Source organism: Chelmon rostratus, chromosome 19 (assembly GCF_017976325.1).
Source record: "Chelmon rostratus isolate fCheRos1 chromosome 19, fCheRos1.pri, whole genome shotgun sequence".
Taxonomy (NCBI): Eukaryota; Metazoa; Chordata; class Actinopteri; order Chaetodontiformes; family Chaetodontidae; genus Chelmon; species Chelmon rostratus.
In genome coordinates this window covers 8,611,037-8,632,478 of record NC_055676.1, presented here as the reverse complement: position 1 = coordinate 8,632,478, position 21,442 = coordinate 8,611,037, and the positions used below count along the sequence as shown (strand labels likewise).

At 42.9% G+C, this 21,442-nt stretch overlaps 2 protein-coding genes across 4 annotated transcripts in view; one reads left to right on the top strand and one right to left on the bottom strand.

The window, feature by feature from the left end:
- The window catches only part of tjp2a (tight junction protein 2a (zona occludens 2)), a 34,596-nt gene extending 32,448 nt beyond the window's left edge, over window positions 1–2,148 (top strand). For all 3 annotated transcript variants that reach the window (XM_041960641.1, XM_041960640.1, XM_041960638.1), the window contains one exon: window positions 45–2,148. In XM_041960641.1, the coding sequence (XP_041816575.1) occupies window positions 45–201 (157 nt within the window). In that variant the 3' untranslated portion in view covers window positions 202–2,148. The remainder of the gene's footprint in view (window positions 1–44) is intronic.
- Window positions 2,149–2,856: 708 nt separating this feature from the next.
- Window positions 2,857–20,639, bottom strand: LOC121623152 (amyloid-beta A4 precursor protein-binding family A member 1-like). Its single transcript, XM_041960334.1, has 13 exons — window positions 20,533–20,639; window positions 14,432–16,433; window positions 12,775–13,149; window positions 12,279–12,318; window positions 11,827–11,972; window positions 7,662–7,694; window positions 7,254–7,340; window positions 6,621–6,821; window positions 5,781–5,960; window positions 4,882–5,094; window positions 4,451–4,570; window positions 3,980–4,120; window positions 2,857–3,281 (listed from the first exon to the last, which is right to left on the bottom strand). Exons 2-13 carry the CDS (start codon window positions 16,355–16,357, stop codon window positions 3,210–3,212), a joined length of 3,534 nt encoding a protein of 1,177 aa, XP_041816268.1. The 5' UTR covers window positions 16,358–16,433; window positions 20,533–20,639; the 3' UTR covers window positions 2,857–3,209.
- Between the last annotated feature and the right edge of the window lie 803 nt (window positions 20,640–21,442).

The window sequence follows — 21,442 nt, the reverse complement described above, 5'->3', positions numbered from 1 at the left end:
ACGCTTAACTGTGTGTGTGTGTGTGTGTGTGTGTGTCTGATCAGATCCAGCTCCAACCCCGAGCAGCAGACTCCCTTCAGGCCACCGTACTCCGAGACCAGAGGACATGAGGACGACGAAGAAGAGTACCGCAGACAGCTGGCTGACCAGACCAAGAGAGGGTACTACAATCCTCAGAAATACAAAGACACTGAGCTGTAGGCTGGGTAAAGAGGAAGTGACATCATCACTGCACACGGCTGGATTCCTCCCACATCACAGCTTTAGTTGCCTTGGTAACAGCTGATGTAAACTCTCAGAACTGCGTAGTCCTGGAAAGATGTCAGTTTTAACACTAATGTCAGACACTTTTCACTGTCTCACTACTGTACCTGTGTCACTTCACACAGGTTTGTACAGAAATCATACGCTGATCCAGGCGATGCACAATATCCCTCTGAAGAGTAAATTTTGGCAAGTTTACCAATCACACGTCCTAAACAAGAAAAAAAAGGCAGATTTTTCTGACGTACTGTACGTACCTTTTCACAGACCTGATATTTCAGTGTATATATTCTTTTTATGTGTCTGAAGAGGTTTTTTGTTACAAGTTAGCTTTTAATTTCCCCTATTCCACAAACACCTAGCCCCAGTTCTGGTCTCTCATGTACTACCATTGCAGTTTAGTCACTCAGCTGTTTTTTCTGACAGATGAATACCCTGCACAAAGACTTTTCTAACCATCTGGAAGAATGATAAAAATGATTTCTCTCTATTTTGACCCTGTGTGACAATTAGGGAACAGTCACAACTTGGGAAATGGGTTAAAAATCTTAATCTTCTTCATACAGCAGATTAAATAATTGTTCATCCAGGGGGTTCAGAGAGTCTTTGAGGATGCTAGAAATACCTTCAACCCGAAAGTGTTGTTAGATGAGCTTTTGGAGTTTAAGTTAAGTTAAGGTAGAAGGCAAAATCTGCAGCTTACTAACACCATGCTGCAACCATAGACATGGTGCTGTAGCCTGTGAACAGTATCTAGACTGTTAAGTTTCACGTCCGACTAGTGAGCAGTTTTGTGTTTTAACTCTGCACCATTAACTGGCTTGTTTCAGATCAGTGTCAGTATGAGTTATACACTCTGTGGGCAGCTGCTCTCATGTCAAATAGTTGTTAGTCTTCCTTTTCGCATCACTCTCCTGCCAAGTCTTCTAATTTATTGTACGACTCTACATTCCTGATTTGTATTTACACCACACTGTAATATGTGTGCATTCTGGGAAGCATATTTTCAAGTGCCTTGTAGCTCTGATGTTTGCTCAGAAAAAGAAAAGTATCCAGAGACAGCATGAGGTTCTGAAACTGACAACACATTCCAACAGAGTGCAAAAACAGTCACCACCTGCTGTTTTACTGAAACGGACCAAACAGAGTTAAGAATTGGATCTTTTCACTATGTTTTTCTGTACTGTCAACATTTTGCTCAATACACTTTTATCAACACTGACAACATACAAGCTGTAGATTTAAGCAACAGGACAGAAACACATTGCCTTCATCAAAGAAATAATAGAATTTCACTCGTATAATTATGAGACAGAAAGATCTCATGGATGCAACAACATCTGTATCATGATTAAAATATCTGCACCTCATGCAAATTACAACAAAGGGAAGTCATAATTACAAGATAACGTGTCCTTGGGAAATGCAACGCACTTCCATAAATTAAGGAGGTTTTGCAGGTGCCTGTGAAGCATTTCTGTTTTCAAGTCAGCTGGAACAGGCGGAGCAGATAAATCTTATCACAGATTTCACGTCACGAATGCTCAGATGACGGTGTGAAGAATTAATAAAGCTCCAGTTAGATTTAATGGGTGCAGCAGAGCATAAACCTGATTTTGCTGACTGTTTGTTTGGCTTTACTCCCTGCTTGCAACCAGAGACAATCACATTGTTGTTGCATATATGTTTTATATTGAATATACACTGAACTCAGTCAAGTCTTTGTACATGGGAGCATCTAAAATGTGGTGATGACAATCATTTTGGTTGATCAGTTTCTTTTAAATGTCTTAGTTTGTGATTTCTTTTTTTTAGTTTGTGATCTCCTTGGTGTCACAGAAAAAAGACTCAAATTCAATAAATAAATCTCTTTTTTACATTGTTTTTTACGTTGCATCTTCTTGGAAGTTACAGCCTCCACTCCGCCCTATTTTGGGGCGGTTTGGAGGGATTAAAGGCTGTGATATCTAAACACAGCTAAAGTCAAAAGAGTTTGTGCTCTAAATCACCCCATGGGAAGGCAGCGTGAATCCTTTTGATGTTTGACCATCCAAGAGCTTCTTTTACTGTATACTGACTACTTAAATGTTAAAGATTTTCCATCTAAAGGGCACCAGAGTGTCAGTCACTCATCTCAGATCCACCTCATTCTAACAAGTAGAACAATCCACACCGACTGTAGGAGACTCTATTTTAGTTTCCCTGGTGCACACTAATAATATGAGACATTCTGTGAGGCCACAGTCATTTGAGCACCTCAAAAGTCAGGTAACATCAATCAAACACTTCAGTAGCTTTAGCTGTCTAATGTGAAATGAGGAGAGCGGGTTTCTTCCTTCAGATTCTGAAAAGATTTGAGATACTGGCCAGGTTTAAAATGTTTCTTGTGTACCTCAGTGCAGCAATTTGCTGTCGCTCTTGAGCTGAAGCTTCATTCATTTTCTGAATTAACGGCCGACTGCATTCAGTTCAAATCCTGTTGAATAAAACAAACCAGAATTGACTGACCACTGCCTTTTCTTTAGAGTTTATTCAGCAGACTTGTACATGCATTCCCCTTTAACTCGACCACTTCAGTTGATCCGAGTCGCCCTGACAATTTATAGGTCCAACATGGTTAGAGTACATTCAGATATTACAGCTATTTAACCAAAGGTAATATTTACTCTGTTTGCCACCTAAATATGCACAATAAAATCCACAAGTTCTCTTTGGTCAAACATAACACGTCACATTAACACTCGGCCTACTGAGATAATCTGTCTTCTGCTGTCTGCCTATACTGTAGATGTACATGTTTACATGACAGTGCACTGTACAGATTAAGGCAAGTCAAGTGATATCGAACAGGATGCAGAGAGAAGAAAGCTGTTTAAAACAACTGAAAGATGGATGGACAGTAGTGAGGATAGACTGAGACGTGGTGAAAAGAGTGAAGTGTGCGTTCAGATGTAGACAGGTTGTTCCTGTGCTGTCAGCAGACGGTACATGGCTGCAGGCATTGTCTTCATGTGGATCTAGAGTAGAAAGAAACACAGTGATGAGAATTAAACACAGTTATTTTCAGAGCCTTTCCAGTAGTGCATCTTAGAAAGTTACATTTATCCTGAATGTGGCGCTACAGGAAAGGTCACAGGGTCATAAAAACAAAAGGGCTCAGCCTCTGGGAGCAGGTATGTGACCTGAGACCACATGGTCTGTGAATAATTAGGATTCCTCCTCTGTGGCACGAGGGACTTCATGAAAATATGGCCATGAATGTTTTAGGTTGAGGTCGTGAATGAAAATGTTGGTCCAGGGTCCAAACTCAATCTGAATTATCATCTGGATCATAAATAGTCTGTTTTTCTTTTACATAGCTCGATATCACCAATCACAATTTGCCTCAAGGGCCTTTAAATACAGTAAATTCTCATTAAATATGCTTAAACTTTGCTGTTCTTTAAATCTCTATCAAGCTATGGTCAATGAAACTTAAGACTTCCTGCATATGCTTCAAACGAAATGCTCAACAGGAAAGAGAGGAATTATGCCCTTTGAGCTGCTGTAGTGCTTTTAATGTGAAACTGTGCAGGACGTGTTTAGTTTCACTGACAATAGCTTCACACCAACAAATAAAGTAAGCAGTAAAAATAAGCAAAGTAGAGGCTGTATGTAGGAACAAACGTTTTGTATGTTATCTTGACTTCAGAGAGATATTCAGAGCTGCCCCCACCTCTCCCATGGCATTAGACAGAATCTGAACGATCTTCTCGTGAGGCGTCGCCACGACACTCTGGCTGTTGATCTCGATGATGCGGTGGCCGACGCGGACGCCTCCTCTCTCAGCGATGCCTCCCCTCATCAGGCTGCAGATCTGCACGCACACAGTTCAAAAGACAACTCAGCGGAGGTTCATATTTGATCTACCAGTGACAGTAACTCTGAAACTTAACCATGTAACTATGTCCTTGGATATCGTCTGAGCCATCGCTGCTCCAGGTTTGTTGCTAAGAAACTGACAATGGTTTTACAGATCTGTTAACAGAAGAAAAGCTCTTCTTCAATAATGAAAAAGAGGATGGCAGTGTTACTCTAGTGGGACCACAATTCAGCCACCTCTTCAGCATGTGTCTGTGTGTGTGTGTGTGTGTGTGTGTGTGTGTGTGTGTGTGTGTGTGTGTGTGAATGATCAGTCCATACTCACAATGCCGTTCTGGACACTGAAGCCCAGCTGGTATCTGAGGTCCGGCCTGCGGATGAGCACCATGGTGACAGGAGGACACCTGACGATGTTCATCTTGATCCTGGACTGAGACTTGAGGCCCTGAGGGACGACAGAATGTGGTTAGAAACAGGATCAGCTGGAACACAAACGTACACTATCTATAAAACACAGCAGATGTAAGATGGTTAAACACTAAATGGAGTTTTTATAGTGTATCTTAGATGGTACACTTAACATCTTAAACATTATCCAGCTCATTTTCAAACATTATTAAACATGTTCAATGGAAAAAAATGCCAGAAGAATAGGAGACTAACACCCTCCTAAGAACTAACTTAGGAAATATTTCAAACATTAATAAAAGAAAGGAGGAGGTGAAAAGGTTCAGTGAACTGAGAGCAGCAGCCCACCTTGATGATGCTCTGGCAGGTGCTGAGCGGTAAGCCCACCAGACTCGTCCCGTTTATGGTCATGATCTGGTCTCCGATGTTGAGTCGGCCAGACTTCTCAGCCGGACCAGCGTGCATCATGCTTGCGATGATGACGGTGGGGAGGATGGAGCCCCAGCCCGACTCCACTATCACCACACCCAGGATCTCTCCTTTCTGCTTCTCGATGTAAACCTGCGGGGACACGCGTCCGGCTTTATTTGTACAGCTTTTCAAAGACGGGATGAGCTCCACGTCATCCTTAACAATTTCTGACCAGACTGTCCTCAAATTCAAATCTTTAAACCTCTGCTAGTGAAATAGTGCAGTCATCCGAACAACATGAAAGAGTGACGTTGCGCCCACTTTGAGAGTCTCCCGGCCAACTGCACCAGTCTGAATAATGCGAGATGACAGCAGGCGTTCAGCGCAGTGGGAGGAGGGAGGAGGGTCTGAGGTCAGGCCAGGTTGAGCATCTCAAATTCACCTTCATGCTTTTTCTTCTTTTTTAACTGCATGACATTTTTCAGTCACTGTCACACAGCTGTGACTCCAAAAGCAGCTGCTCACTTGAACCCCGGAAGGAAAACTAACAGCAGGCTGAGCAGAGGAATAATGACAGTGGCTCAACTGTGTTCAGACATTAATGATAACATGACGTGACCTGAACTGAAGGGCTGTGCTGTTCTGTATATGCACAAAAGTTCCAAAAATCATGCAATTCATAAAAGCTCAATCGATAGTAAAGTGGAATATTCTATCAAATACAGCAGAAGTCATGTAAAAATATCCCCAGTGGTAAAATATACTCAGTTTAAGTAAGTCAATAAAAGTCAATGTAAAACTCCTGTGACTGTGCTGCCACCTGCTGGTTCACTTACGTCTCTGCAGTTCTCTGACTTGGAGAAGTGGATGAGGTCGTCGTTGTACATGTCCTGAGTGTTGAGCAGGTCGCTGTACTCCCTCTGGCTCAGGTCCTCTGGGTCGATGCCGTTGGCCCTGAGAAACTCCTGGTAGGCGACGCTGAAAGACTGACCGATGGACTGAGCTATGAGCTGGGCCTGAGAGAGAGAGACAGAGATAGAGAGAGAGACAGAGATAGAGACAGAGATAGAGAGAGAGAGAGAGAGAGAGAGAGAGAGAGAGAGAGAGGGATGGGGCCGTGAATGACAGTAACGTTTATCGTCTCCGTGGGGAAAAACACAGACCTCATGTTAAAAAGGCTTGTTTACATCCCACAACAAGACACACACACACACGCATTGTACTACAGTACTTGAGAGGACCCTTTCTGACACGATGCATTCCTTACTCACACTCAGCTCATCCTGACCTACACACACTCCTCAACTTACATCTAAAATAACACATTCACGCAGAAGCAGATTAGCAGAGTATTTGAGTGTTAACCCCGTAATAAATAAAACACAGGAATGCTATGCTCCAAAGTCACCTCTCGTTCACTCTCTTCACTCTCCTCTAGCTCTAAACAATCTCCAGGTGATTCCTTGTCGTGGACTTGACTCTGCACTGAACATGCAGACATGGAACTCTTCCAAGCTAACTCCCCGCAAGACAACAAAGTGTACATCCCAGAAATGTCAGAGCGCTGCTTTAAATAACACAGTAATAGTCACATTAACGTTATTCATCCTACCTCAGTTCACAAATTCATTCATTCAGACAATCGAAGAGTAACGGATTAATGATCAATAACTCACGTCCTCGGACTCGAAGACGTGGCAGATCATCCTGTAGAGCCGCCTGTCATCGTGGGTCATGGTGGTTTGCTCAGCTGTGTGGTCCAGGTTCTCCTGTGCGCTGCGGGACCGCACCATCTTCCCCCGGGCCATCAGCACCACCATGTTACCGATGTCGGCTATGTAGGAGATTGTCCTCAGTGGCAGGTCCATTAAAGACTCCTGGTGATCCAAACACGACATGAGGTGCTCTTAATTAAGCCTTTCTCTACGGTTCCCCTGTACTAACACGCTAATGTGACGTTATATGTGCTGAAGTATGTCTGTTTAGATTCTTATTCATCCAGGTGACGGTACTTTAAGTGCTTCTAAAGGCAACTGGTGGTACTAGAAAATGTTTGGCTTCTCATCCGAGAGGTTTCTTCAGTCCTGAGTGTTGGGAAGTCTCAAGTGTTTCTTCACACGTGCTGAACAGACATGGTTTTTAATGAGGTGGGAGGGTACTGCAGGGAGAGTCTGTTGCCAGAGGATGTTTTTAAAGCATTGATTGTTCAGGAAATCTAACACATCATGTCTCATTGCCCCCTCAGTCCTGAAGGACTTAAGGCATTTATTGATACTGTAAACAAGGGATGCATGTAAGCATTTTTCTACCTGAGTGTCTGCATTGAGGACTTTGATCCTCTGCGTGGACATGAACAGGTCGACCTCAGCGGTGGACGGAGCCTCCCCGTCGGGGCTCTGCACAGCCGGAGAGAAACAGTGAGAAAAGTGAACAGAGGAGGCGACAGGTTGATGAGCAGCAGCCAAAGAGAGCAGAGCGAGCATCACGACTGTCAAGAGCCGTCAAATCTAACAGCCACAAATAACACGCTAATGAAAGCCAAGCACCAAGGTGTCACGCAATCTGCATGAGACAGTCAAAAATCCAAATACATTCATTAACAATCTGCACACATCTGCTTTGATGTTCTCCTTGTCTTGCATTAGCATTTAAGCTCAAATTCCGGTACAGAGAGGTCATTTTTTCATGAAACTTGCACAATCACAACACAAACGTACCTTTTTCCTGTTCTTCGCCTGCTTCTGGGCAGCCTGCGGTGACAAAAAACACAGCACCGGTTCAGAAAGAGACTAATCAAGACAACAATGGGTCAAAAAACCAATCGCCTTATTCACTGTGGACTGTCTTCATTCCAAATGCCAAATTAAGACACAAAGGGACCTTAAAGGTGTATGTTGTGCGTGTGTGTACGTGTGTGTGTGTGGGAGGACAGTGATGTTGCTGTCTATCACATCTGACAACAGCAGGCTGCCAGAGGCCTTCACAGCAAACACTTATCAAAAGTTTCCTCTTCATCAACGTGACACGCTCAACCCCGAAGAAAGACGAGCGGCCTCATGTGTTTGTGGCAGACGCCTCGTCGCAGCTCAGGGTTTGGGGGTCCAAATTTTGGCTTGTGCCACGGTTTGTTCTCCAAACCGTGTTTGTGTTGTTTCGAGGTTTAACATCCTAACCCACCTGCTCACTTTCATCAGTGGAGGTGTGACTGAAGTAAAAACTTGCATGTTTGAGTCCGATCAAACCATCTGTGAAAATGTGACATTTTATAGGCTAAACAATTGATCAGTTAATCAAGAAAATTAACTGCAAATCAATCAGCACTGATAATGATTTCTAGCTGCCGTAGACCTACATCACAGGCGGGTAGTGAACAGAGGTTGGAAGCTCCCAGTTAAACTGAAAAAAGATGAGTTTGTGGATATGACTGATACAAACTTTAATATTACAGAAGCCTCAAGTTGATAGAAAATAATCACAATTTCATCCTAATAATTGCAATTGGATATTTTAAATAAATGATTATAGTATACTAAATATAGTAACAGAAAATAAAAATACATGCAGTTAGGTTACGTTTAAATCAGGTAATCAAATTAAATATTCAAGCATTTTTTGTTTACATGAGTAATTGTGTAGCTCAAACACCAGATTGTGTTGAGAATCAAGTATTTTTCAAGGAGGATATTCAAATTTAAGTATATTCCTAACCTTGAAAATATAACGGTTACAATTGAGCATTTTCCAAACTTTCAAGTCTTTACGCGATACCTGTATTAAGACAAAAATATCCTGATGAAGGCTCTGTGTCAAAACACACAGCTAGAATTAAGTAGACTCCTCCAGTGAATCAGTTAGTGCTGATTGACTTTATCACAACACATCATCTTGCAGTTCTTGTGACTGACGCACCAGCAGGTCCTGTTTGCTGCGATCGCAGCCTCATGTGCTATCTATAAATAATCACACTTCCATAAATGGTGGTAATCAGGCGTCTACTGAAGCTGACACATAGTGCTAACTAGTATGCTACCGTGGTCGGGAAAGTGTTATTTTGTAAACTGTGTTTTTGTTGAGACCAGAGCGAACACGTCACTGTTTCTCATCTCAACCACGCTGCTCGCCAGCTCCTCAGGCTACACGTCACATCATCATCATGAGCTCGAATCTGACTCCTGACCTGTGGTGGACGTCACCATGTATCACTGTTAAGAGCCGTCATGTCACCTCCAGCGTTTCATTTCATTTTATATTCAGTAGACATCTTGTGTAATAATCATTGTCTGTCTTTCTCTGTCGTCCTGGACCGCCCCGCCTGTAGAGCCTAGGTTGCTGAAGTCGGTGTCTTCCTCATAAAGAATATTTTTACAAGCAGGCCCATCTCATTCTTGGTGTGTTTTTCCATTATATTGCTTTTTTATATCTGCGTTTCTGTCAGTTTATGAGCTTAGAATGATCAACTTCCTTCTGCACTATTTCAGCATCCAAGATGGCAAAACTAGAATTTCGTTATTTCTCTAAAATTCGATCTTGGCCATTCAAAAATAACATAAAATCTAAAAAAATAAAAATGTTTTAAGTATAGTATTTTCTATATGCTGACAATTTCTTTATCAATACATTTTATAGAAGTAAATGTGCATGTGTGACTTTTTGAAACCCTTCAGCGTCCCATGAGGAATGTTTTTGTTTTGCCTGTGAATCTGGAGAATATTTTTGTTTATCAAGCTTTCACTATTATGAGTTTATTATTATTGTCATTTACAATCATGTTGTAAAAAAAAAAAAGCACAAAAATTGTAAGATCATAAATGTAAGAAAATATAAATTCACTACAAATTAAATTTTTGGAAATACTGATGTGCAATTAATCAATTAGACACATTATTCTTCTGATAGAATAAAACAAAGAGCGCTCCTGAATCTAATCCATTAGATGGATATTGACCCTGATGCTGACCTTATAAAGCGGATCAGGTCACAGCCAGATGTGACTGATCCACAGTAAATACAGTTTTCTGTTCTAGTCAGTTCACACTGATGAATGACGATACTGCAGACACTAAATCATTACTTCCTGCTTCAGAGACTTCACAATAAAAGTATCTTGCTGAGGAAGTGGTAAGTCTTTTCTGTGAAGCCTGAGGTGTTGAAAATGGCATTCCCTGTTAGCTAACATTAGCAAATTCTTTGTCAATATGGGAGAACAGGTCAGTTTTGGTTTGTGAGACTAAAGACGATGCGCTAGTGCCTGATGACCATTAATTACAGCTCAGTGCAGTTTGTGAGGTCTGTCTTTAACACCAGTAACTGTGGCACTACATCCATACTATAAGTCTGCGCAGGATGTTGGTGTGTGAACGTCTCCACTAGTTATGAACTGCTGTGAAGTTATAGCCTCACCTTAAAGACCAATATTACTCAGCATGTACGGACATTTTTTAATTTGGGAAAAAAAATAGCACTGCTGTTAGTTCGGTACTCTGCATCAGCACTACCTTGAGTCAGATCGCTGCATCCCTAAAAGCCAGACGCCAGCTCACTTAGCCTGTTAGACAGTGAGCCTCCACTCTGTCTTTTCCATTGTAAAAAATAAAATGATTTATGTACCCCCCTCATCATTCTACAGCCTCTAACCTTCTCCCTCCCTGCAGGTTTCACAGACCTTAAAGTACTGATGTCCTGGAACTGTCAGTCAACCGTCCAGAAAGCAGAGTTGGGCTCAACTCCCGTCCTCTTCCTACCTCTGACTTTATTCGCTTGTCTCTCTAAAATGGCAACGTCTTAGCACTCATCTCTCATGCTCACACAGTTCTATGTTTGAATGTCACACTGTCACTGCAAGCCATGTTTCCCACTCATTCACTGACACCACCTGCCCTTCAGCTGACTCCAACTACACTCACACATGGAGCGCAAATCTGTTTTTCAGTGCATCCAGTGCCATGTGAACACAAAAACAACCCACATCAAATCATGTGAGATACAAACCACATTTTTATATATCGCTGTGCTGAGTTTAATCGCTGTGATCAAAGTGTTTTTCCTTTGCGTGTTTGACTTCATGCAATGCGACTGGAGCAGAAAGCGCGGCCTACAGTCTCCGGGGCTTCACAGCCTTGATCAAGAGTTTATATAACATGCAGTGGAGCTGAGGAGAAAAGGCCTGTGTGACTGTCGATGAGGAGCAGTGATCTGTGGATGATGCATTGAGCATAAACCCAGGGACTTTTTGCCCGCTGGCTGTATTTTGCCTGCTGAGGGTTTCTAACTTTAAAAGACCCACATATGAAGTGAACCTCAGTTACGTCACAGACGATGTGTCCGACTGTGTTAGAAAATCTATTTCCAAACCAAGAAGCTGTGGATTTGAAGCCTATAGTACCAATAAATACAATTAAGAGGCAAATGTGGGCTATTTTCTAATAAGTTAAGCTCTTGGAAAAGCCCATCAGATGCTGTGTCCAAAATCACTCTCTATTTACTATATAGTACACTAGATTAACTCTTTGTCATTTTATTTGAGTGTCTGAAGGTGAATTTCATACGCTATATAGTACCCTCAAATATTCCTACAACAATACTAAATAAGTCATGGCATGGATTCTACTTTCTGCCAACAATTCCACAATGCAACGCTACGCATTTTATAGAGGAAAGCAACCTGCCAACAAACCTGTCAGTGATGATGCAAAGTGATGATGGCTGACAAGTGTCCAAAATCGCCATTTACTTCTCACTTTAGCATAAACTGCTGAGTGTCTATCATGCAGGGAATAGTGAGTAAATGAAGGAGGGAGTGATTTCAGGCACAGCCACATACTGTCCTGTACATCCTCCACAGTGATACGACTGCAGAAATCAGCTAAGCTGTAGTTGACTCACCCGGACTCTGCTCATGGCCTCCTGGGCCTGCTGCATGCGGGCGCTCTTTGTGGGTGTCCTCTCTGACAGCAGGTGGGTGCAGCCTAGGTAGGTCGCTGCAAAGATGATGCCGTCAATAAGGTCTTCGGGGTCACATGGCCCCGGGACTGCACAAACCAAATGCGCTCGTTAGGCACATGTACACACATGCATATACATAAATGTTAGCACACAAACATACAACAGACGCATTTAAACATGAAGATATGGCAATGATCTGGCTGAACTAAACCAAACATCAACAGTAGCAGTACATTTTTTTTAAATATGACAACACAGCCGTGAAAATAAATTCAAGAAAACCAAACAGATTTTAAAATGTCATAAGTTCAAGTATTCATCTTTGTGTCCACAGATGAAAAGAACAGAGAGGGCACTGAGAATGATATTGATTTTCATGTGAGTGCACTCACCATCCACAAATGTTGGAAACTGAGGAAGAGATCTGCGAATCTGAAAGGCAACATGAAAAACTACATCACCATCCTTATTATTTCTGTTCACATACTACAGGTCTCTCCTATCTCATTTAAAATTCTGTAGGACTTTTACTGCTGTCAGCCATTTAGCTGCTGGCAGAACACCTTGTAAAAATATGCCTGAATGCCTGAATGTCTTAGCATGATTTACCATCCATGTTGCCATGGATTCAGTGAGTGACGCTGTTGTCTGCAACTTGAGCCCAGTTTTTTCAAGCCTGTATTTGTTTACATTTTGAAAAATTGGCAGCATTATAAGTATACTGGATTAGCTATTAGATGTTCCTGTTTGCAGTGTACCCATGGACGCTGGATTATTCTGAAACTGAAGAAAACTTAAAATTGTGACGAATCTTATAATATATAGTTTTAAGGAGCATCTTTTTTCCATATTTTCAGGATTTACAGATGTTTATTTGTGAACTCTCACCTCCTGAACAGACGGCTGCTGTGGAGGCGACAGTGGCTGAACTTGTGGTCGAGGCTGCTGAGCTGGAGGCTGCTGATGTTGTTGATGTTGAATCTGTTGTTGATGCTGATGTTGACGTTGCTGATGCTGATTAGGCGGCATGTGTGTGTATGGTTGCGGCTTTGTGTATGTCTGCGGTGGCCTTGCGGTGTCCCTCTGCTGTGAATGGTGGCCTTGGTGGTGATGGTTGTGTTGGGGCTGCTGTTGGTGATAATGTTGAGGATGAAGCGCTCTGGCTGACTCAACTCTCAGGGGACTAACTGGCTCCTGAGCTGGAACTGAGGCGTAGCGGGACGGAGAGTCAGAAACTGACTGTGAGGGTGAGTGAGGAGAAGACTGAGAAAAGAAAACAGGGCGAAAGAAGAGAAAAAACTGTACTGAAAAAAATCACTCCTTTGAAAATCAGCTGACTCCTTATTCCGACAATACATTAGTCAGGATTTAGGCATTAATCCAAGAAATACAAAATGAAATGAGAGCAAGGGATGTAAATCTTTAGTTTGCTTGCTTCCTGAAAGCAATGAAATCTAATTTAAGTATTGCAACACTGCAGACCCACCTCCTGTGGCAACGTCCCTCATCAACAGAGTCGGAAATGTATATTTCAACATTTTGGGAAAGAAACAGAAATATAACAAACAACTCTTCAATATAACCCTGAGATTGTCATTTTTACATTTCTGTTCATGTTCACACAAGATGCAACAAGGTGAAGACAGCTTTGGAGCTGTCAGTATACATATTTTTTCACTTTAGACAGAGCTAATCCTTATGCTTCCATTCTTCGTGCTAAGATAGGCTAAGCACGTCCTGACTCCTGTGCCGTACTGAATGAAGACAGAGAAACAACAACTGATACTGATCATCTCATCGCAATCTTAGAAAGAAAGTGACTGAGCATATTTCACAAAATGTTGAACTGTTCCTTTAATTCCTGCCTCAGGCACTGACCAAACAATTAGCAATACCGTTGAAAAGTAAAAGATAACTACACCTCAATTATTTTATTTTTTGCTTGTCTTTTTTATATTCAGAATAAGTTCCCATAAATTTCTGGATTTAAATAAATAAAGTGGTGTATCTTTAACAGCAAAATAGCGTGTAGTTTCACAATCTCACTACAAAGGACTCGATTTGCAAAATAAGTAACAGTTCTTTATACCTTTCTTCTCATTTTTCTCTTCAGTGTCTAATTTGATTAATCTTAGATTAACCTAAATTGCCACCAACATGAGACAACGCTGTAAATGGTATATCAAGAAAAAAAGGACAACAGGAACATTAACAACTGGTAAAAATCTAAATCATCTAAAATGATGTTGTCCTTTTAAAGAATCTGAGTGTTGAAAACACAACAGAAAACAAAACTAGCTACACTGCTCCCATTCCCAAGTTTGTTATTTATTACTTCATGAAAAGAAGTGCAACATTAGGTGCAGAGGAATCGAAACTGTTCTGATAAGCCGCTTTGAGCTTGGAATGCTGCCATTTCTTATGTAACACATGAGAAACTTTAACAGGAGCAGATGGCAGTGTTGTGAGTCATTTGTGATATATATTAATTATGCATATTATAAAAAAAACTGTAAGCATTAATGATGAGTGAAGTCATACTTACATGGCCAGCTGTAGTCTGCAAAGGGTAAGCATCCTCTGTGGGGCTGACCTCCTGCCTCATCACCCAAATCGGCTCCACAGGCTTGTCAGGTGTGTAGGGGGAGCGTACTGTCTTCGTCTTCACTTCCTCAATCGCCTCCTTAATGTCTTTAATTGCCATGCTGATGGCGTCTCCTGAGCCCCTTGTACCTTCCTCCCCTTGGGGACCCACCGTGTTCCCCTCCTCCTGGGCCTCACCTGAGCTGCTCTGCCCAGATGAGGGGCTCTTGGCCTGGGTTTCTGCTTGCCTGGGTGCCTGCCTTTGACTTTTGGGAACAGGACTTTGATCGCCGCTGTCCCCCTCACCATCAGACTGTCCGTCGTAGTGGTGCAGGCGGCAGCCGACAGACCGGTCCACAGGGGAGTGATTTGAACCCCGGCCCTTTTTTGAAGCATAATGGGAGCCCTTGGTGGGGGAGGATGGAACCCCTTTTTGTACATTCTCGTGTCTATGGCTAGTAAAGGGCTCTTGGCGGGACTCCTGCTGGGCCTCATGTGGCTCAGTCCTCCAACCAGTTTGCCTTCGAGGTTCTCTGTGTAACTCAGGGTAGGAGGTCTTAAGGGGTTCCGGAAAAGAGTTAGGATGGGATTTTGGCTCTGAGTACGACTCGTAAACATGTTTGGGGTATGACTTTTGGTGGGACTCTGAATAAAAGTCTGCATAGGTTTTTGGATAAGATTCAGAGCGGGAAGTGAAGTGAGACAGTGAGCACGATTCAGAGCAATCCTCATCATCATCTTCTTCCTCTTCTTCTTCTTCTTCTTCAGGTAGCACATCACTGTCAGGCAGAGGGCTAAAACTGGTTTCCTCACTGAAATGGTCCAACTGGGGGAAAGGTGGAACGTCAGGAGATGAAGGAGGAGTTGGTGACTGGAGGGGTGGTGGGCTGTGGAGAGGTCCGTCCATACTGAGTGAGGCGGCGCTCTCCGTGTCGGAGCAGAGATCAGTGATTTCACTTCCCTGAGCTGCAATGTCCTCCACTACATCATCCATCACTTCTTCTTGATCCTCCTCCACCCTCTCTGCACGTTCCTCTGCTTCATCATTAATCATCTGCATGTCATCATGGCTGCAGCTGGATGGACCTGTGGTTGAATGAGGGTCTTCATCGTTTTCCGCCAGTTCTTGTTCTTCATCCTTCTCCTTAACATCCTCCGGTTCCTCTTCACACTGCACTTTAAGCTCCTGAAGATCCTCCTCTGCCTCAGCAGGAGGAGTGTGTCGGAGGTGAAGTTGCATGTTATGGGTTGCAGGACCAGGTGAGAGGTGGGTGGGGGTGACAACAGCAAAGGGAGTCTGGTGAGGAGATCCTCTATCCTGCAATTGGTTCGTTACAGCATCATCTGATGAGTGCTGCTGTACCTGCACATCTGCTGGACCCTCTCTCTCATCTGCACCAGGTGAAGCGTCCTGCATCTCTCCGATTGGCTGCCTCTGTCTGTGACCTCTGAGTCTGGGGTTAGGGTCACCATGACGGCGATAACGGGTGACAGCAGGACGGGGTTGATGGATGTGACGAGCTTCATTGTCTTGACTCTCCCCACCAACCGGCCTAGAAGGAGCCACTGCCGGGACCAGACCAGGACTCTGAGCCTGGCTTTGACCCTGTCCCTGTCCCTGTCCCTGTCCCTGTCCTGACGGGGGCCGACGGCGATGCCGAGGGGCTCCACGACTTGTGGGCAGGTGGTGGTGGTGGTGATGATGATGGTGATGATGAGGATGGTGGGGATTCGGTTCCCCATCCTGGTTGAGCATCTGACATGGCCTCCAGGATCGACGTACAGGAGGATCCCTGGGTGTGGTCCCGTTGGGCTGCCTGCTCCTCGGAGGCACCTTGTGCTCCTCGCCCACTTCCCCTGATGCTTCTCCCTGATACTTGTGGCTCATGGCCGGGTTGTGATCTGACTTCAATTTTCAGAACATGCTCCTCTGGTCTCCAAGAAAACCCTGTTCATAACACAGCCTGGGAGAGACAGAGACAGGATATAAACAGAAAATGTAATACAGAAACTAGGGCTGGATACTGAATGTCAATACTTTCAAAGACTCAAATGTTTTCATAGCAATCAGTATTGAACAGTGGCACTGAATGGTGGCTTCTAAGTCTTGCTCACTTACTCCCTGAGCAGATATTTTGCTTAATTAATTCTGTTCTGTTAATTCTGTTGTACATTTTCCTTTCATTAAGACAATTCTGATTACTGATCTGGTCAGTCTGGAAAAAACAAAGAAAATCGATTTTGTCATTTATAAAGCAAAAATGGCAAGCAACACTTAGTGTACATGTGAGCATTTGCTGCATTTCTTTGTTTAATACCATTATAAATTGAGCATCTTTGGGTTTTGGACTGTTGGTCAGACAAAGCGAGCAATATGAAGTAGAGGTCGAATAGCTTGGAGCAGGAAACAGATGACAGCAAATTAATTTAAGACCAAGTAATGAATACCGAAATAAATATATAAATCTGCAATGTACATCCCAGCTTGACTGCTGGAGGCTGCTATCAGATCCATATTCCACCAATACCAAAAGTTTGACAAATGTCCTGCTGGCCAAACCAATTAATCAGTTCTACCTCTAATATAAAGATGACAATTTAGGGTCTGGGATAAGGCTCACCTTTTTTCCCTAAAAACCCTTAGGGCCAGAGTTTGCTTCAAACAAAGTTAGAACTTCTCTTGTAACCTCCACTTATTCATCTGTCACTCTCTCAATTTGTATGACACTATATAAATCAGGAAAGAAATATACTAATCAATATATATAAGATAAAATATACAAATTGGGAAAAGACAAATTTCTTTAAGCTAGATCAGGGACAGGCAATGCAATGATTAACAGCGTCACCTCAAAACAAGAGGTTTCTGCAGTAGGGGCAGGTGGCGACTCTAAACTGCTCACAGGTGTGAATGTAAGTATTGATGGTTGTCCATCTCTTTGTGTCTCTGTGATTAACTGGTGACCTGTCCAGGGTGTACCCCACCTCTTGCCCAGTGCCAGCTGGGATTAGCTCCAGTCATTCATGACACCCATAAGGATAATCAAGGAAGCACTGGGTTGCAGCCAGGAGGAGCCCGTGATGGCGGGCTATTCAGCCCACCCTACTGAGTGCAGCCATGGAGATCAGGACTAAACACTTCAAACAACCAACTGGAGGCTATCCCCTGCTCCATCTTCAACCTACAGACCACACTAACAGGAAATATTACAATGGTGTTAAATATCAGGCCGGGGACTCAATGTCTCTATATTGCTAATAGCAAAAACCTAAATCCTCTGGGATTCATCTGGGTGTGCAGTGTATTTTAATCTGCACTACATTCATCCGTCCACCAGCAGCTGGCAGATGGCTAAGGACAAGAGGAGAGAAAAGGAGGAGGAGGAGGAGGCAGGGCAGAAGGACAAGGAGGGACATCGCTCTCGTATCAGATAAGACATGACAGAGAGAGATGAATAGGGCAGTGATCTGAATAATAAATGGCTTCTGTGAGAGAGAAGCCCAGTTTTGATATTTATTTAATATGACGAGGCTATCGAGGTATCCATCAGTTATCTCTTATCGCAGACTTCACCATGTCTGAGGTCAACGAGCTGAGAAAGGATACCAGAACATAATCCTACTAAATGTTTCAGGAAAAATAAACTGGTTCCCAAAAAGGTCGACAATGGTGACAAATGTACAGTTTAAGCTTTCATTTATTTTTATGAAGGCCTACATTAAAGTTTAAAAGCATTTCTCATTATTGCTACTCCATATGTTTCACTGAAATACAGCTTTCATAATTTATTTATCTGACCTTAATGATCAGAAGACTCCATAAATGTGCTACTGTTGTCTGTATGAGATGCCTACATTTCCTCCTTAAGATTCGTTAACTCAGCTCTGTACTTAACGTGTGCTGAACATCTCAACTACTAAATTAGTCTTGACTGGAGTCAAAACCATTATTTTTTTTTTTATATTGAGATTATTACAAATGTCTAACTGTCAACTACTGCAGCTCCTCTTGGATCAACACGTTACAGATTGGATTAAGAGGCAGTGTAAGGTTTACTGGTGTGGTTGTCATCTTATATGTGCAGATATACAAATTGTAGACTGTTACAAATTAGACACATGGACAGAGAGAAGATACAGGGGGCAGAGGTTAATGCTGATCCTGTAATCTGAGCACAAACCAAAACTGCTGGGAAGGGAACATGGAGGGACACAGCAGGAGTGATGGCGGACTCCAGAGAGAGTTTAGGACTAAATGGCAATGGTTGGGTGACTCTCGAGGGCAGGGGGGGGGGGGTTGTCAGGGAGGAAGGTTTGCCCGGGTCACAGATGGCCCTGGCAGCCCGGCAGTGAAACGAACAGGCCTGCAGAGCTGCGAGCCGAGTACTGCACTTCCATCTGTCAGGCTGTAGTGAAAGCTGCAGGGTGGGGGATTTACTAGCCCATTAACTCACTGATCCTATACGGACATACAAGCGCACACTGACAACAACACACGTGTACTATACGTACTCGCTAGGACCTTCGCTAATTAACTTTATTAAATTGTCTTAAACTTCCTCCACTGCATAGCTAAAATCAGGGCTTGAAGACGATGAAGGGCAACTATCACATTATTTTTGACTAAATTAAGGCAGCAACATTTCCCAGGTCTCTGGGTAATTTCAATAACATTAACATTTGGGGCAAACAAACCCCTGAACCTAAGTTAGCATTAAGATGCAACTCTTGCAGTCCCAGTAAACACAGGAGACAAATACAACACAGAGTTTAAAACAGAGTCAATGTAACAAATATCCAGGAGCTAAAATTAAAAATCATCCTGCTGAATCTTCTAGAATAAAAATGGATTTTGAAAGAGGGGTTTAAAAATGATCATGGACATGACTGTTTTATCTTAAGCAATAATTTCATACTCAAAAATGTTATATGAGGTTATCAGACACTCAGACACTGGGTGGAGCAGAGATAAGAAGAGGCAACATCGAAAGGTACACCCATGAAATTTACAACCTAATGCTCTCCTTATGCCCTAACACTGCACTTTAATGAATTTAGCCTTTACACTCTGTCCTAAAATCCAAACAAGTGCCGAAACAATTAGCTGATTGACTTATTAATTAAATGACAATGATTTAAAAAAAAAACAAAACAATTTTGATGTGTGTATTTCAAGCAAAAATGGCAAAAATCACCAAGTCCTGCCTTCTCAGTTATGAGGATTTGCTGCCTTTCTTTGAATTATGTAACAGTCAACACAAGTAAACCGATCTTTGGGTTTTGGGCTACTGGTCAAACAAAACAAGCAATTTGAAGAGGTCACCATGGGCTCTGTGAAAATGGGACGGTCGTTTTCCCATTTTCTGACACTTTAGATAAACGATGAGAAAACAATTAAAATATTAACTGTCCTCACTTTAGAGGATTCTCCTCATCTTTCTCTGATTGAGAGCATGATTCATTGCTTCTTTCTCTCTGACACACACACAGCAGCATATGTTCCATGTTGGGATACATCAATAGTCGTGTTACTTACATTGTGTTTACATGTAAACTACGCCATTGCTCCAGAGGGAGAGGATTAATCCATGAACAAGTGCCAAACTGGCAAGTGCTTTTATTTTGAAGGCTTACTGGCTTCTTAAATCCCCTGCCATGGCCTTGAACGATTTTATTATGCTAAAAGGGCAAAAGCTTTCATTTTGGGATTGGTGCTCATTATCAATTAGTGATCAGTCCTGCATTCCATCTCTTTGAAATGCATTTCTGAAGGCACAATTTCTAAATGATTATGGTGTTATTCTGAATATGATGCAACTCAATCATGAGAATCACATACACACTGCATCTCAATGACTAAAACACCTTACATCTCTTTGTCAAAAAACAAAAAGTGCAGCAAAGTGTCACCTGTGTAAATGCCTCCCTCTTCCTCTGCTGATGGTCCAGATTAAATCTCCGCAGGTGTCGGATCCGCCATCAGCGAAAACGACTTGAACGCATTCTACCTTTTTCCTGCCCCACACTAAACCTGCCTTCCGGACATAACATTTACTCATTTACCTGCATGTCAGAGGAGGACGAGGAGGAGAGGCCCAGGTCCGGCTGCCGCAGTACACATCGCCCCTGTTCGCGTGCCTGCTCGCTTTGCTCGGCTTGGTTTGGCTCGGTTTGTCCCTCCAGACAACTTGCTCAGATTAAAGCGGAGCTCAGCCCCTCCTTCCGCACCGTGACATCAGAGCGGATTAGCGATGCACAAAGCGCCTTTACAAACACTGCTGATGCTGTCCCCGCACACACAAACAGTTCTTTTCGGCCACGAGTGGAGCCCCATCCCGCCTACTCCATCACCAGCAGCCCGCAGAGTGCTGCTGACGCTCTGCCCGCCCACTGCAACACCGTTAGCGGTTATGTTCCCTGGGTCTGTCGGTGGCGTCGCTGTTAACTGCTTGTGTGGATTTCTGGTTTTACCGAGACGCTCACGAGTTCCTAGAACACCTGTAAGAGCTGGACCAACTGCATCCGCCAGCCCTTCATCGTGACCAATCATTATTTTCACGTCTTGTTAGTTAAAACCGAATTCCTACCAGTCAACTTGCTCATAGTGAGTCAGCTAGCTCTGATAACAGTTAAGATAGCTGTGATGCCCCGGATAAGCTAACGTTAGCTAACATTAGACTTTTTTTCTCTCCCCCCACCCCTCCCAAAGACAAATGTAAACTAAACTTTAACAAACGCGACAGGTCGTTTAATAACATGGTTTCGAGATGCTTCCAGCTTCCCCAAAGACTACAAAGCTGAGACAGAAGATAGTCAATCTGCTGTTCGCAGACAACAGGCATCGTCACCACAGTTGCTGCTAATCAAAGATGGCAGCCGGAAGTGACATATCCTTGTTAGAAAATATATCATTGTCTTAAACGTATCAATATTAATGCATGTGTACATGTAATTAATAAGTTTACTGTGCCTT

Coding starts and splice junctions, on each gene's coding strand:
- LOC121623152 (XM_041960334.1), bottom strand. CDS start 16,357: ATGAGCCACAAGTATCAGGGAGAAGCATCAGGGGAAGTGGGCGAGGAG. Junction 13,150..14,431: donor TGCAGACTACAGCTGGCCAT/GTAAGTATGACT, acceptor TTCTTTTCTCAG/TCTTCTCCTCACTCACCCTC. Junction 11,973..12,278: donor GTTTCCAACATTTGTGGATG/GTGAGTGCACTC, acceptor TGGTTTGTGCAG/TCCCGGGGCCATGTGACCCC.